The 16,998-nt window shown below is 45.8% G+C and overlaps 1 protein-coding gene and 1 long non-coding RNA gene across 6 annotated transcripts in view; one reads left to right on the forward strand and one right to left on the reverse strand.

Annotated features, from left to right (window-relative positions):
- Positions 1–14,182, forward strand: part of EPB41L5 (erythrocyte membrane protein band 4.1 like 5) — a 135,108-nt gene extending 120,926 nt beyond the window's left edge. For 2 of the 5 annotated variants that reach the window (XM_082464736.1, XM_082464737.1), the window contains exons 21-25: positions 1,924–2,014; positions 3,891–3,965; positions 7,318–7,359; positions 7,712–7,845; positions 11,530–13,918. In XM_082464736.1, the coding sequence (XP_082320862.1) occupies positions 1,924–2,014; positions 3,891–3,965; positions 7,318–7,359; positions 7,712–7,845; positions 11,530–11,659 (472 nt within the window). In that variant the 3' untranslated portion in view covers positions 11,660–13,918. The other 3 variants (XM_082464738.1, XM_082464739.1, XM_082464740.1) reach the window with 3 other exon arrangements.
- LOC309662284 overlaps positions 1–16,998 on the reverse strand; it is a 130,006-nt gene that overhangs the window by 62,063 nt on the left and 50,945 nt on the right. The gene's annotated exons all lie outside the window — the stretch shown is intronic.

The raw sequence follows: 16,998 nt of genomic DNA on the forward strand, positions 1-16,998 counted from the left end.
TTTGTTGTGGATTAATTGACCCTAAGTGCATGGGTTTATCTCTGGGCTCTCTATTCTGTTCCATTGATCTGTGTGTCTGTTTTTGTGCCAGTACCAGACTGTTTTGATTACTGTAGCTTTGTAGTATAGTTTGAAGTCAGGGAGTGTGATACCTCCAGCTTTATTCTTTTTTCTCAAGATTGCTTTGGCAATTCGTAGTCCTTTGTGTTTCCATATAAATTTTATGATTATTTGTTCCAGTTCTGTGAAAAATGTCTGATAGGGAGTTTGATAGGGATTACATTAAATCTGTAGATTTTTTTGGGTAGTATGGACATTTTAACAATATTAATTCTTCTAATACATGAATATGGGATATCTTTCCATTTCTTTGTATCATCTTGAGATTTCTTTGTCAATGTTTTCAGAGTTTAGTTTTCACAGTATAGGCCTTTTGCCTCCTTGGTTAAGTTTATACCTAGGTATTTTATTCTTTTTGATGCAGTTTTAGACAGGGTTGTTTTTTTTTGATTTCTCTTTCTGATAGTTTGTTATTAGTGTGTAGAAAAGCAGGAATAATCTCTTGTTGAGGGGTTGGGAGACTTCATTGTGAAATGTATTTCACTCCTTCAGGGCTCACTCCTTTAGTCTCAGCTGTTTCTTTTCTCTGGAGCACAAAGTTATCTTTTCTCTCTGGTAACTTTTAGGTTTTTCACTGCTTATTCTTGAGATTCTGCATTTTCATTACTGTACATCTAAGTATAGTTTTATTTTTCATTCTTGTTAGTATTCAAGATGGTGTTTCAATCTGAAGACCTATGTCTTTTTTTAGTTCTGGAAAGTCATAAGCCCTTATCTTTGTGAATATCCAGCATCCATTAGACATTAGCTGAAATACCCTGATCCCTTCTCTGTCTCTCATAACTGTTCCTTCTTACTTTTCATCTCTCTGCCTCTGTGTGCCTCAGTGCTGTGGCTGCAGTGGTCCTAGCTTCCGTCTAGCTCCCAAGGCTGACTCTTCCATCTAGGATTTGCCTCTTGTTTTTTCTCAGTCTCCCTGTGGGATTGGACGGGCACTGCTCCTGTCACTTGCATGCTTTGCAGTGATGCTGGAGAGGACCGGGGTCCCTGCCGGGTGTGTCGTCCTGGTGGCTGACGGTCTCTTGGCTTCCCCGTCTCCTCCCTGGCGTTGAAGCTGTCTGTAAGCTGCTCCTGTTCTTGTGATCCTCGCCTGGGGCTGACGTCCTTGTCCTTCCTGCTGGCATCCTCTCCCGGGCCAATCCCGCCGCCACGTCTGGAGCCCTGGAGGTGGGCTGCTGCCCTGTGCAGTGGAGCGCTCCCGCCTGCCTCCTGAAGGGGCTTCCTGCCTCGTTCTCCGCGGCTCAGGTGTTCCGTGTCACTGCTGTTCCACCGAGCTCTCCCGTTCTTGATCTGTCTTCTTCGTGTATCTGTCTGTCTTGTTTTGTGTATCTGCCTTGTCTTTTACATGATTTCTCTAGACTGGATGCTCTTTGGAGCAGACTGTAGCATCTAATCTGCCCATAACCCTGAAATCACCTCTTGTTCTGTGCATTTCACGGTTTTCAGCATTTCCTCAAAGCTCCTGAGCTACCACTGACATCCTTTATTGGTTCTGAAGTTTTATGATTTTATTCTTTTGTTAAAAAGAAATCTTTTCTGTCATTTCATTGAGCTTTCGGAGGGAAGCAAAGCAGTAGTGAACGGGTCTGACCTGGATGTGAACCTGTTATGCGATGGGTGGGGAGGGGTTCACGGCGGCGTGTGGGGCAGCGCGGACCACTGTCTGCTCCCCCCACCCCCGCCAGCTGTCTCTTCCTTCCCTGCGGGGCGGTTACCCTACTTCCCTGAGCCTCCTCCTTTAGCACGCTGCCTGTTGCTCCTGCGTCGGTCGTCCGTGACGCGAACCTGCCTTTCTCTTCCTAGTGCTGAGTTAAATGAGAACGCCGCGCCGGTCCCTGGAGGGTCTCTCATTCCGATGCGAACCACACCTGCAGAAAATGGGCCTGCTCTAAAGGTAACGATTCCTTCCACTTTCAAGGTTACTCCACAGAGACTCCCCTGCCTCGAATCCTGGTTGTAAGGACGCCTGGTGATCTGTGATGGCCACCAGAACGCCAGCCGTGAGAAGAGCATCGAGCCTCACTGCTCTAGGGAGAATGCTGTTGTCACATCCCTCCCAAGAGCAGCTCAGGGTTTCTTCTCCATTCTTTTTTTTTTTTTTTGAAGCAGAAGTGACTTTAATCAAGGGGTGAAGTCCTCAGTCAGGGAGACCTCACTTGACCTTTGGTGGTGGGGTCTCAGCCTACCTACCCCCAACGGCCCCTGAGGCTCCTCAGGAAGGAGGGAGCAATTGAATCTTCTCCATTTTTGAGGTATTTGTTGGTAGTTTTGTGTTTAGGGGGTCTCGGTATTTTGGGGTTTTGGATTCGGGCTCTGCTTCCCTAGTGTCTCAGACTGTACATGACACATAACAGGCACTGAATAAATATTGATGGATTGAAATTGACTTTCTGACACTGTGTTGTAACATAACCAGCAAGTCTCAAATCCTGCCTCTCCTCTATCCATCTGCCGTTACACCCTTAGCAGTTCACAAGTCACAGAAACCCAGCTCATTGCCCAGTGAATGTTTTAATTTGCAAGTTAAACAAAAAATTATTTTTGTAAATGAACATTTACCATTTTGTTCTTTTATTGTGTAAGCACATTTATTGTAGAAATTTACCAAATATTTCATAAAAAGAAAACATTAGAAATCACCTGATTCCCACTACCCAAAGACAGTGTATAGTTAATATTCAGGTGTATGGTTTTTCAGACTTAGGGGTTTAAAAAAAAAAACTCAACCTAAAATACCTTTAATCTGGAGATTCCTTTCTGCTAATTAAAATTCTAAAAAGATACATTGACATCTCTGATCACTGAAAATCATTAGGTGGAACCCGAGATGTTTTTGGAACAGAGAAGGACAATTAGCCCAAAGATTTATTGCATATTGTCCCAGACAGCGTGATAGGCTTTGAAAATTCACAAATGAGTGAAACACGGCCTCTTCTTTCAAACTGGCTCCAGTACAGTTGGAGAGAGAATTTTGATACGTTGTGGTAGAGATATGCACGGGCCGTTTGGGGGGCTCACCCAGGTTACAGGGTACGAGGGGGTGGAGTAGGAGGAGGGGGTGTGGGAGGAGACAGGCGGTTTTTCATATGTGTGATTAAAATTCAGTTGACATCGAACAGGACACGCACCGTGGCCTGAAGACAGACCGGCAGAAATGTATAAATGAAGGGCCTTTTTTGTTATGGACTACACCTTGGATACTTACTTCTCTTATTTCCAGACTGGAATTTTATCTGTTATCCTTTTAAAATTCTTCCTGTGCCCAGAAACACACACACACTGCAGTACGGAACTCTGTTCCTATAAGGTGCTTCAAATACTAATTAGACAAAAGTATTAACATTTATGGGGGGGGTTATATTATACTCTTTGTGAACAGTGAATCACCCATCCATGTGGATAAAGAAGCATTGCAAGTTCAGGCGTGTCCGTAGTCATTATCTCCTGGGCTGAACCTTTAGCCTCTGCCGTCTGGTTTAAGAACTGAGAGCCGGGACGGTCCTACCCCTACGCAAGTTTTGTCTCACCAGAAGGAATAGTTGTATGAAAATTCACATAACACTTTAGCTCTTTAATGTTCTGACTGTAGGCTAGGTTCCCCTCCAAACAAAAGTGGAATCACTAATAATCATGATTCCTGAGGGTCCCCTTCGTTTAAAGGTTAACACCATCCAGGCCTGGGTCCAAATTATACACTGAGAGGATATGGAAAAAATCTAGTCTGGTGACTAATGGGTCATTTAACGTCCATGTATCTTGTCTTCCTGTAGGATGCTACAGATGAATTGGATGCCTTGCTTTTATCTCTAACAGAGAATCTCATTGACCACACAACCACACCTCAGGTAAATAGGCTTTAAAACAGCAGGATGGAAAGGTATTTCTCTTTGAAAATGTTCCCAGTAGATTGCAGTTTTTGCCTTTTCTGCAGTTTAGTAAAACTTTTCATTTAATGAGAGTTTATATTTCGGTAACCACCTAGCATTGCCTTTCTATAGTGAGGTTCTGCCCACTTGGGTCTGTGTGTCACAGGACAGCGACCACATGTTGCTGAGCCTCTGTAACCCAGCACCCTAGTGAGTGGTGTGAGAGGGACATGCGGGGTGAACCAGCTTCTGAAGGGTTCAGGCAGTAAGACCTCCAGCTGTTGAAAACATGTACAGAAAGGTGGGAGCGTAAGAGTGGTTGGCGTTAAACGTATTGATCATCATTTGAGTTTGGGAGACACCGTGTTAAGTACTGTGACCATAATACAAAGAGGAAGCAGTCCCTTCCCTCCAGAGACATACTGGGATGAAAGGTACACAGATAGTTCACTTAGTACCTTGTGAGTGGCGTGGCAGGAGTTGCCGTAGGGGTCACTCGAAGCCTTGCAAGTGAGGGCGGTCCTTCCCCTGATGTTTGCGTAGGTCACCAGCCCTCACACTCAGGTGTGTCTGCATCACTGGAGAGCGTAGGAAAGCACAGGTTGCTGGCCTCCACTCTCGGGCTTTCGGATGTGGTGCATTCCTGGGGCCCAAGAAGCTGCATTTCTGACACATTCCCAGTGATGTGGGTGTGGGCCGGGAACCACCAGCTTAGGGCGATAATCGCAGAGACTTTACCAGGTGAGCAAGCAGAAAATAAAAGGGATGTTGGCAGTATCGGGCTGCAGTAATCCTTTAACCAGATGAAAGAGGTAACTTCTAAGGCCAGTGCAAGATGGCCCGAAGCCCGGAGAAGGAGTCCTTGGGGCCCAACTCAGAACACTTACTGCTTGTTTATGCTGCCTCACAGGTGGGGGTAATACAGTGATGAAAATCAATTTGATTAAAGACATTTTTTTATCACTAATATATTTTTCCTTCCCTACAAATTTAGAATGTTTTAAATAAAAATGTAGACTATGATGCATTTTAGATTCTGCATATGAGCTATCTATTCTGTTACACTTACTGATATTTCTGTTGTTAGAACTGTAATACTCTTCTAGTAACTTTTTTTTTTTTTTTTTTGGCTGCGTTGGGTCTTCGTTGCTGCGCGCGAGCTTTCTCTAGTTGCGGCGAGCGGGGGCTGCTCTCGGTTGTGGTGCGCAGGCTTCTCATTGCGGTGGCTTCTCTTGTGGAGCACGGGCTCTAGGCGCGTGGGCTTCAGTAGTTGTGGCATGCAGGCTCAGTAGTTGTGGCACACGGGCCCTAGAGCACAGGCTCAGTAGTTGTGGCTTGTGGGCTCTACAGTGCAGGCTCAGTAGTTGTGGAGCACGGGCTTCGTTGCTTCGCGGCATGTGGGATCTTCCCAGACCAGGGCTCGAACCCGTGTCCCCTGCATTGGCAGGCATATTCTTAAACCACTGCGCCACCAGGGAAGACCTCTAATAACTTTTTAAGTGATTTTGATACGTGGTGAGGCCAGTCCAGCATCATTATGCAGGTGTTTTGCTGTTTTTGCATGTTAATTCTTTCAGATGATTTTTAGAATAAATTTGTCAAGTCTCACTCCCTCTGAAAGCCTTTGAATTTTTATTTGTAATTATGTTAAATTCATAAATTAACTTGTGGAAAGAACTGATATATTTGTCTTCTTAGCCAAGAGTACAATATGTTTTTGTCATCCATGATTTCCTGTTTCTCCTAAAAGTTTTGTAGTTATAGTCTCCCCAATATAAGTTTATGTTTTCCTATTTTTGTTATTTCCAGGTCCTTCATGTTTTTTTGCTACTGAGATTTTTTTCCCCCCATTATATTTAAAGAATTTAGGATTTAACATAACAGAAAATAGTCTCTAAATGTTCTCTGTAAGTCTTCTCTATTCTTCATTAGGTTAACTCCTAAATACTTCATAGTTTTGTTGATATTGTGAATGGTATTTAATTTTTTTACTGTTGAATTCATAAGTTAATTTTGTGTCTAGCAAACTTGATGAATTCTTTCAGTAGTCAATCTGCTGATTCTCTCAAATATTCTGTCAGTTTCTGGGGTGTCTTTAGTATCTCTGTCTACCGTTATTGATTAGCCCATTTCTTACCTATTGCTGGATCTTTCAATTTTTTGTATATTTTGAAGATAGGCTGTGAGATGCATATATGTTGATGGTAATTATACTTTCTGAGCTCCCTTTAGCACTTTAAAGGTCCTTCTTTGCCCTTTTATTCCTTTCTTTATTTCCCTTTTGACTGATAAAAAATTGACACCCGAGCTTTAAGTTTGAATCACCTTATGTATAATTTTCTATCATTTTATTTTCAACCTTTTTGTATCTGTTGGTTTTAAGTGGACCTTTCAGCATTTTGCTGGATCTTGTTTTTAAAATCTTATTCGAGAGTCTGTATCTTCTGATTGAGTTTAAATCCATTTATATTTACTGTAATTATGGTTATTATAGGACTTGTTTCTGCCAAACCATTTTTGTTTACTTTTACCATATTTCTTTTTTCTCTCTCTTTTATTTCCTATGGTTAGAAGTACATTTTCTTAATATTGGTGGGAAAGTCATATTTTGTGTTTTTATTCTTTTGGTGGTTACCTAGATTACTAAAACCTGGGCTTACATTAATTTTTTCTTATCAGAATGTGTCACCAGTGCAAGGACTAGGCTAAGTTTCCATAAAATAGGGGGAAGTTGGGAGTTCATTAGATTACAGTTCTACACGCGGAAGTAAGATACAGAAAATTAAACCTTAGAAAGAATATAGCAAAGGCCCCATGAGTCAGGAGCAGTGTGGGTGTTTTCATTGCTCTTTCCTCCATGCGGAGTTAGGACATGGACTGTAGCTGAACAGAGCTTTCTTCTGTGTACTTTCTTCTTGCTTTTCGTTTGAGTTAGTCACAGCCCACCGTTCAGCATGCTACCAAGAAGGCTATGATTATTTTGTAATGGACTGAAATGAAGTTTCAGAAAATAAATGTTAAATTGGATGCTAGGGGTGGGGGACAGTCCTAGTGAATGACCTGAAAGTAGTAGTAGCATTCTGGGAGTAGTAAGTTTTTAGATTAAAGAGAGTCTCGAGATTATGACAGTTTCTTAAGTGGTGACGTATGGCATGTGTGCTGTAGAAAAGGACCTTGGGTTCAGAAGTCCACGTCAGCTCAAGGGCACCATTAAGACCTGCTCCCTGCCCCCCACCCCAGTGCATTTCATAGTAGAAGAAAGCATCATGAGTATAATTATGAAAATGTCAGTCTTCCCTAAAAATAAATATACATGTACAATTTTTTTCAGATATCTTCCATATCCACGATCACACCCCGTTGGATTGTGCCAGTAAGTTAATGATATTTGCAATTTTTCTTTCCATTACCCTTTCAGAATGAGGCCTGAAGGAATACCAGGTTCTTATTTTTCCTTGAAAACATGGGGTCATCATCAAATCTCTTCTGATTGAACCTACTGGCTTCAAACTAGAGGTTTAATTTTTCTGCTTGTAAATAGTTAAGGGTGCTGACAAAAACGAAAATAAAAGTCTGATGTGAAGGATGGTAGAAAAACAAAGCAGCTGTCACGGTGAACATCACCCTTATCACTGTCATCACTGGAGAAGATGACGCGGGGCTGAGTGCTGGCTGTGGGGCAGGTGTGGTCACCTCCGCTCAGACGGCCCGCGTGTTTCCCTCAGCAGAGTGCTGCCCTTCCTAACGGGCTTGCAGGAGACAACGGGCTCTCGCCGGCCGGGAAGGAGGGGCCTGGCAACAGAGGCGTGGTCTCCCTCATCTCTCCCCCAGCGCCGTTCTTTGTGGACGCTGTGACCAGGTGAGGAATCTTTTCTCAGTTGCAGTTCTCAGGCCTCTGTTAAGAGGAAAAAATAACGAAATTAATTGTACTTAAAGCAATAATGTCAATTCTTCTCTAGTTGAACTTAATTGAAACTGAATAAATCTTTTCTGTGATTATTATTTAGAGTAGTGTTTTTTTCTTTTTTCTTGTCAGTAGCAATCTTCTACAAAAGTATGAAGTAGACCTTACTTTTTTTTTTAATGAAGTCTTTATTAGATAAAGATACAAGCAGGTTTATCTTTAAAACTTTGTATTTGTTTTAAAATTGATTTAGGTCTTTTCCTATCATGCTTTACTGTTAGGTTGTCCATGAATACAGGGGAAGAGGCTCAGATAAGGGTGGGGTAGGGGATTCCCAAGGTGAGGGCTCATAGCTTTTACCGCAAGCTCATATTAGCATATCACTTGCCACAGCCAGAGCTTTTGTTCAGCATGTAGTTCTTCAGCTTTTAATTGTTAGGACCAAGACTGTGCCTGTTGTGCAGAAGATCTATAATTGCCCCATTTCTCACCTCAGACGTCTTCCTGGTATGTCTATTGTTTCTCACATCCTCCTGGTGTTGAGAATGCGGGTCGGTCGAAGTAGATGCTTTAGAGAACAAAATCCCTGATTATAACAGAAAAGTTATTAGAGATAATTAACTTGAGAGAAATTCATAGTTTCATTTTAAAGTTGTTGTCTAATCTCCATAGTCTTTACTGTAATTGTTCACTCAGCAAACATTTACTGTCTGCTAGGCACCAGGCATTGCTTGTGTCCGGCACTGAAGGTAGGCGTGAACAGGACAGGTGTGGGGCCTGTTTTCCTGAACATCTGTATGACTGGTAGTTCCCACTGCAAACATAGGGATTGTGTGTAGAGGGCCAGGTGATAATTCTTTGTAATTGAGTTCACACAGTAAAATGCGAGTTCATAAGGACTTCGAAATGAGAAGTTACAGATGACATGAGAGCTTGTCTCCATTCCTTCCCAAAGCAAAGTAGTCATAAAGGAATTAGATCAAAGATGACAGGTAGTACACCTGAAACTAATATATGGCAGTATCTCAGTAAGGAAAACATGGCCAGTAAATCAGTGAAACAGTTGAGTCCAGAAACAAATCACACAGGTATAGTTACCTGATTTATGAAAAATGATAGTACAGTGCTGAAGGGAAAGAGCAGTCTTTCAGTAAGTCAGCCTGACAAGTTAAATATCCTTGTGGGAAAAAATTAATCTTGACCCAACTTCATACTACACAGCAAAATCTACTGTAGGTGGATTGCAAATCTAAATATGAAATGTCCAACAATAAAGCTTTTAGAAGAAAATATAAGTGAACATCCTGTGGCCTTGAAATAGGCAAAGATTTTTTAAACAGGTCACAAAAAGCTTCAATCCTACAGGAAAAATTGATAACTTGGATTGTGTCCAAAACTCCTATTCAGGGACTTCCCTGGTGGCGCAGTGGTTAAGAATCCATCCGCCTGCCAATGCAGGGGCCGCGGGTTCGAGCCCTGGTCTGGGAAGATCCCACATGCCACAGGGCAACTAAGCCCGTGGGCCACAACTGCTGAGCCTGCGCTCTAGAGCCCACAAGCCACAACTACTGGGCCTGCATGCCACAACTATTGAAGCCTGCGCTCCTAGAGCCCATGCTCCACAACAAGAGAAGCCACTGCAATGAGAAGCCCGCACACCGCAAGGAGGAGTGGCCCCCGCTCGCTGCAGCTAGAGAAGGCCTGCATGCAGCAACAAAGACCCAGCACATCCAAAAATAAATAAATAAATAAATTTTTTAAATTAAAAAAAAAAATCTCCTATTCATCAAAAGATATTATTTCAAACACTCAAAAAGGAAGCCACACAGTGGAGAAGACAACCGCACTTCCCCCTCCCTCTGACTCTGTCTGTGTCTCTCTCATAAAGAACTCATATCCAGAATATATAAAGAGTTCTTGTGAATCAATAAGAAAAAGAGAGCTCAATAGAAAAATTGGCAAAAGAGTTGAATAGGCAGTTCACAAGAGGGCATCCAGATGGCCCATCTTGACAAGTTATTGAGAAATACAAATTCAGACCACTATGTGATAACACTGCATACACCTAGAACGGCTCAAGTGAAAAGACACATAGTACCAAGTATTGGTGAAGTTATGGGGCAACTGAAACTGTAAATTGAAATAACTGTGTTGGACATAGATTTGGCTGTACCTATGAAAACTGAAAATACGTTTACATGCATACCCAATAGAAATACAAATATATGTCCATCAAAAGGCACGTACAGGAACGTTTACGGCAGCTGTGTTCATCATAGTCCAAGCTGAAGACTTTTGAAAAGCCCACTGGCAGTTAACTAGATACATACTGGACTAGGGCAGTGAAAACTAACGAACTGGGACCGCGGTAGAGAGATACAGACGAGTCGCGCACACAGTTACATGAGGTATTTATCGCTGTGTAACAATCACCGCACGTTTAGTGGCTTGCACCCCATTCCCTGCAGGCCAGGGGTCTGGGACAGCCTAGCTGTGCCCTCTGCTGCGGGTCTCCCCCAGGCTCCACTCAGGGAGTCGGCCGGAGCTGGGCTCTCGTGTGAAGGGTCAGCTGGCGGAGGGTCTGCAGTCATGGCCGTTGGAGGAATTCAGCTCCTGAGGGGCTGCCTGCTGAGGGCTGGCTCCAGGCTGCGCTACCCTTGCTACTTGCCTGAGGCCTTTACTTCAGCAGAGCCAGCAAACCAGGAAGGCGGTGGGACGCCTGCCAGCCGGCCAGAGGTCGCCATCTGTATACTGTAATCGCGGGAGTGACAGCCTGTTGTTACCTTTGCTCATTTGCATTGGTTAGAACAAACCACAGGGCCTGCCATGCTCAGGGGGAGGAGGTCTCATACGAACGTGAGTACCAGGAGGAGGGGGTCATTGGGGTCGCCTGAGAGTCTCCTCTCCATGATAATGGGGAGCAAAACAAAGTTCAGAAAGAGGCACAGCTCTCAGAGACCAAAGTAATGGTTACCCTGGAGGTGGCTAGTTTCAGAGTGCTAGTGACTTTGTTTCTCGTTCTGCGTGCTGATTACACAGGTGTGGTCAGTGTGCACAGGGTCCTTAACTTACAGCTCCTGATTTGTGCACTTCCGCGTATGTATGTTATAATCAGTAGCGTGTTTTTAAAAGAATGGTGATGGGGTTGCATCTGTACAGATTCAGATTTACTTGGGGTGTGCGCTGTGTAAATTTTATTTTAAAGTTAAAGAACAGGAGAGGAAACAACAGCAGTTGAGATTACCGAGCAAGTTTTAGGAGCAGCTAAATGACAGATAAGTGGTGACCAGCTTGGCAGAGAGGAGAAGGCTGAAATCTAAGCCTGGAAAGGGGAGGGGGTGGAGACTGGGAAAATAAGAATCCAGTCCGCGCTGTAGCACCCGGGCTGGCTCAGGAGCTGAGGTACCGAGTGTTGGGAAGATGGGTCCAAGGTGGGGCTGAGAATGTGCCCCTTTAGACGCTCCCCCTCCCCGCCCCGCCGATGCCGGCCTGATTCTGGAGGCTCCCCTCTGGGGGAGCTGGGCAGGTGGGGCCCTGGATTGGGGGACCCTGTTGGGAGGAAGGCCCTGAGCTGAAGGAGGTTAACTCAGTGTCCACATGCCGAGGGGTGAGACCCCCCAACCTTCCTTCTGTTTCCAGCTTCCAGAATGCCGTGGGCCATGTACAAACGTCTCAGGTGAGAAATTCAGAGGATTGCGCTCTAGAGAACCTGACTGAGCGAAGAAAAAGGCCCAGAGAGACTGACATTTGTGGATCCCAGGAAATCTGATAACTCGACTTGGAAGCCCGTAGTTAGTGGGTTTTGCCCACACATGCGCAGCTTTCACACGGCGTTCCAGTGCTTCACGCTTAAGTGTGAGCATGCCGCTTTCCTCTTACATGTGAACAGAGCCAAAGATTATCAGATGTTTGAGGGAACACCAGAGCAGGTCAACTTGAAAGAGAAATGAGGAAATAAAGGAATGTGAGCATCAAAAACTTTGCAAAGTGATAGTGTGAGAAAGAAGGTACTGTATCCACGCAACAGTAACAGGAAATTATGCAAAGTGATACCGTGAAAAAGAAGGTACTATATCCACGCAACAACAACAGGAAATTAAAAAAGAAAAGGAACAGAACATAAAGTATTCTTGGAAATTATTAACCATGTTAAAAATAAAATTCAAAGAATGCATGGAAGGTAAGATTGGGGAAGTCCCTCAAAATGTAGAACAAAAAGTTGAAAATTGGGAGAGAAAAGAAGATTGGAGGATTGGTCTAGGAAGTCCAGTATGTGAATCATTGGAGGTCCAGAAGAAAGAACAGAGTAAATAAAAGTGTCCAAGAAAGAAATCAAGACTTCCCAGGACAGAAGCACTTGCGTTTTTAGATTAAAGGAGCCCAATGAGTATCCAGTAACAGAATGAAAATAGACGACAGCAAGGAACATCATGAAGTTTCAGAATATAAGAGAGGATGTAAGTCTTCAGAGAGGGGGAAGAAGAGTTCATACAAAGGACTGGTAATCTGAATGACAGCAGACTTTACTGAAAGCTAGAAGATAATAGAGCAATGCCTTCAGAATTCTGGAGGAAAATCATTTTTCACCTCATGTTTTATACCCAAGCTATCAGTGAAGTGTGAGATTAGAATGAAGACATTTTAGGGAGTTCCCTGGAGGTCCAGTGGTTGGGACTCGGCGCTTTCACTGCCAGGGCCCGGGTTCAACCCCTGGTATCCTGCCAGCCGCGCAGCGCGGCCAAAAAAAAAGAAAGAAATGAAGACATTATAAAACGTGGAGTTTCTCTAAAATACATGCTTCTAAGGCGGCCTTCCTCAGGAAGCTACTTAAGTGGAGGATGTGCTCCATCAAAACAAGGTGACTGTCCAAGAAAGAAAACAGGGGACCCAGGAAACAGGTGCCGCAATTTACCGGGAGGAGAGTGAAGGGAAGTTCCAAGCAGGCCTAGGAAGGACCCTGTACGGATTAGAAGAGGAGGCTGTGGGGCTCCAGGAAGGATGTTGCCAAGGGAAACGACAAACACGTGGCCCGCCCCTAATGTTACAAAATTACCTGAGAACAGAAGCCTGGTTGTGTTCGCAAGGTTAAGGGTAAATTAGAAACGAAGTATTGGACACCGAGCAAGCAGTTACACGAAAAAGCAAATTGTACAAGAAAAGAAATACAATACACCCATAGTGAGCTGTGGAAATATTTATGTAATTATAGCAGACGCTGACTCTTAGGAAGGACTGTGTGTCATTGTGGAAACACACCCCTGAGAACAGTGAGGACACCGCAGCTGGCAGGCCCGCCGGGAGGGCTTGTTAGAGCACAGGCGCTGGGCCGTCCTCAGGCTTCGGGCCAGTGGGCCAGGGGTGGGGCCTAAGAACTTGCATTCATGACGAGTTCCAGGACCACGCTTTGAGAACCAGGGATCCAGAACAAGAAGGGAAGTTCCAGGCAAATCCAGTCGGCAGTGTCTTCTCTGTGGAGTGGAAATGCGGAAGGGGGGTTCCAGCAACAGCTGTTTCGTTTACACGCCTTGATAGCATCGAGGACGTTAACCTCTGGCCTTGGGACTCCGGTATCGTTTTCAGTCTCCCTGAACCTGCACCTCTGCGCACGCCCTTGCCCTGAGGCGGAGCGGCGCACTTACTCTTGCTTCACCTCTGACGCAGCAGAGGAGGTGGTGCGGGGCTCAGACCCGCCGCGTGGGCCGCGGGAGCACACACAGGACCCCCGGCCTTGGCGCTTTCTGAACGTGTTGCCACGGTGCCCAGCACAGCCCTGGCTCAGCAAGAAATGAGGTTTCTGTTCGGTGTGTTGTATCCAAGGCAGCAGGGAACTTAGGTTCCATTTCAAGATGGAATAAGCATCGGTTATCTAGAAAATGACCTTCTGCGGAATCGCCTACGTTAAGCGCTACTACACCCCCTGTTTCCTCTCCGCATGCTCCGGGAGGCGCTTGGGAGAAACGCAGGTCGCTTCCGCCTTGGATGGTGGTCTTTTCATTTTCCAAAAAGTGAGTAACGTATTCTTTCTTCCTGTCAGCTCGGCTCCAGCCTCTGCTGGAGAAGCCACCTTGAAGCAGAAGTGTTTGCTGACAACAGAGCTCTGAGGGGCGGCCGCTCCTCACCTGTGACCCGAGGCCGGGCCCTCCAGCCGTCCGTCCTGGAGTCCACTTCTGCTGGAGCTGGTTCTGCGCTTGTGGGTAAAAAAGCTCACCCGGGTGTGACTTCATCTCTGTGAAAAAAGCAGTTACATTTCCGTCCAACTGGAAGGGCGTAATTACACTACACGTTAGCCCAAGTGAGCGTCTATGACCTTTTACTTTCTCTAATTTCATTTGAAGTTGTGAATTCCTGCAACGGGGGGTTCCTTTCCCTGTGGTTTCCTCCGAGCTCTTTGCTCCACCCACTGGTTGTGACTGTTCATGACCCCCCGGGTGGGCCGTCCCTGGTGGTCAGCAGCCTTGGGAAGGTTGCTTCTCTCTCTGGTGTCAGGGTGAGTGTCCTTGATCTGAATGCCTGCTATATAAATTGTACCCTTCTGTGCATTGCCTGGAAATCAGGAACTGAGGTAGATTAATTGTTACTAAAGAGAACTAATTTTTAGAACACAGAGAGTTTTCACATGTCTCCCATACTTTTGACTTTTTGCTGGCCTGGCTATCTTAATACTCCAAGTTTACATCAAGGTAAGATAGACCTTGAGAAGAATTACAGAGGAATCGGTTGCCTAGCACAGTTTTTCAGCCCAGCCGTCCCTCGGGAAGCACACCTGCGTGGACCACACACGCGTCCTGTATCTTTCGGCCTGGAAGGGGCGGGGTGGTCGCAGAGACCTCCAGGTGTCCCCACGGCTTCCTGGGCTGCGGGGGCTGAAGGCCGAGGTAGACTCAGGCAGCGAAGGAGAGCACAGTGGTTTCCAGGTCCCCATTTGGACGTAGGCTCCATTTCCTTTTAATGTAAGCTGAATAAATTCAGATGGTGTAAACTGAAGGAAAAAAAAATGCCAGGTTAGAAATAGGGAATCGGGTTGAGGGGATTCATGTCTGAAACTAAATGCAAGGTACTGAAAGAACGTTCAGGATTTTGTGTTAGTTGAAAAGGGTTCTCTAGAATTTCCTCATTGCTTTCCGTCTGTACAGAAAATTATGGATGTTAAAGTAGTATATGCTCATTGTAGAAAATAGAGAAAAGAATTTCAACACCCAGAGAAGCACTATTTTAGCTTCAAAACTTTGGACTGCGTAAAGGAAACCTCAGTTGCTGTGGGGAATGCGGGTGATCTGGAAACCGCATTGGTAAAGTTGTGAATCCCTGTTACCAAGGGCTGATGTTAAACTGTACCTCCTGGAATCTGGTTTTGGTTTGCTGCCCTGCGGTGTGCACGTAATTGAGTGTTAGTGTCTGCTGTCCAACATAAAAGAACATCCAGTTTTCAGATCTTTAAAACTCCATGTTTTGGATGGTCCTGGGTTCCCTGTAACATAATCACGCTCAGGCAAACGCACACTCTTGTCTGACTGGAAAGCCCTGGGATCTTAATCTTGTGCTGTTCCCAGGGGGCCGTAGAGATTGGAAACCACTTTTTCACAAAACAGTTTTGCCGAAGGAAAGACTGTTGGCACTTCTTGTTGGCTGTCTCCCCTTAGCCGTTATCCTAAGCCCGTGGATTTCGTTGGGGGAGCTCGTGCCACTTCGTAATTGTCAAACAGGTTTTCTCACAGCTCTAATGACACCTAGGACCAGGGACTTGACCTGGGCCATGCTGGACTGAGCGTCGAGTTTTCAGCACACCGACGACCCTGAAGATAGAAGGTTAAGGTTGTGCTTCTGGTCAGAGCAGCTTTCTAGATTTTGGAATTAAGTTGTTGAAAATATTCCATAAGCTTTGTGTCTTCAGTAACCTGTATTTTTGCCAGTCAGAATATTGATAGGGACTTTCTTACAATGCATTTGGATCTCAAGGTAAAAGGAAATTCTGTCTCATGTCCTGGCAAGAATGGTACATATGGCAATTAATACTTTAATGAATTAGCCCTGACAGAATAGATACCTGTCAGGCAGACCTTTCCTTTCCTGTCTGCTGCGGGTGCCGTCCCCGGGCGCCTGTAATGCTCACCCTGTTGCGCTGACCTGAGAATGGGGCAGGTGGGGGGGGGGGGGGGCGCGGGAGCAGCAGGTGTGAGTCGGGGAAGGATGCCGGCAGGGAGCCGGTGTGCGGTGGCTCTGGACCAGGACGCAGGCGGTTCCCCGGGGGGAGGGCATCTCGCTGTGGCAGCCCTGCAGGCTGCTGGCCCTCGGCACAGTTCCCGGTGACGGAAGATCTTCGCATCCTCCCGCCCATCGGAACTGTCCTATCAGCTGAGTGCAGCTCTGGTCCCCGGATGAGCTGAAACAGCCCAGTGGCTGTTGTAAACGATGGCTGGCTGGGCGGGAAGTTTTTCTGCATCTAGAGAGGCTCCCATGCAGTAGGACAGTGTAGCTAAGGAGAGCATTGGCCGTGTTTGGTCCAGTCAGGAGGAACGAGCACGCATTTGGAAAGAGCAGGGCAACAGTGTGTTGGCGAGCCGTCAGCACCCCTGCGTCAGGAGACGCTCGGAGGGGCTTGTGGCTGAGCTGACAGAGCCGTTTGGCAGCAGTAACAGAAGCCTGCTTGAGCCACAGGCTCAGCTCTGTGTCACTTTCTTTCCAGACTTTCCAGAACCAGCTTTCGCTCTGCTAGCTCACTAGGAGCCGGGATGATGGAGTTGCGGCTGTGAGCAGGTTTAGGGGCTCAGTTTGGGGGGGCTGCTTGTGTCCTCTTGCTATTGCCTCGTTGGTCTGTGAGGGTCTGCGCTTTCTGATGGTTGCGGGGGGCACTCTGCTGCCGCCTCGGTCTTGGTGGGTGGGGAGTGGAAAGGGCGGAAGCTCAGATCAGCTGGCTTTAGGTCCTGGCCGGGGAAGGTCGGGGAAGGGAGAGCTGGCCCTGGGGGCTTAAAATGAGGTTGGTAGGTGTCAGTTTTCTCTCCTAGACTCCTCTTCAGAACTTGTGGAATATCCTGTCTCTCGGGGACCTTACAGAGGTCGTAGTGTCCCCTTTGTGTACACAGGAGGGGTTCATCGCCCTTTTACTCCTGC

This window comes from Balaenoptera physalus (assembly GCF_965194825.1).
Source record: "Balaenoptera physalus genome assembly, chromosome: 6".
Taxonomy (NCBI): Eukaryota; Metazoa; Chordata; class Mammalia; order Artiodactyla; family Balaenopteridae; genus Balaenoptera; species Balaenoptera physalus.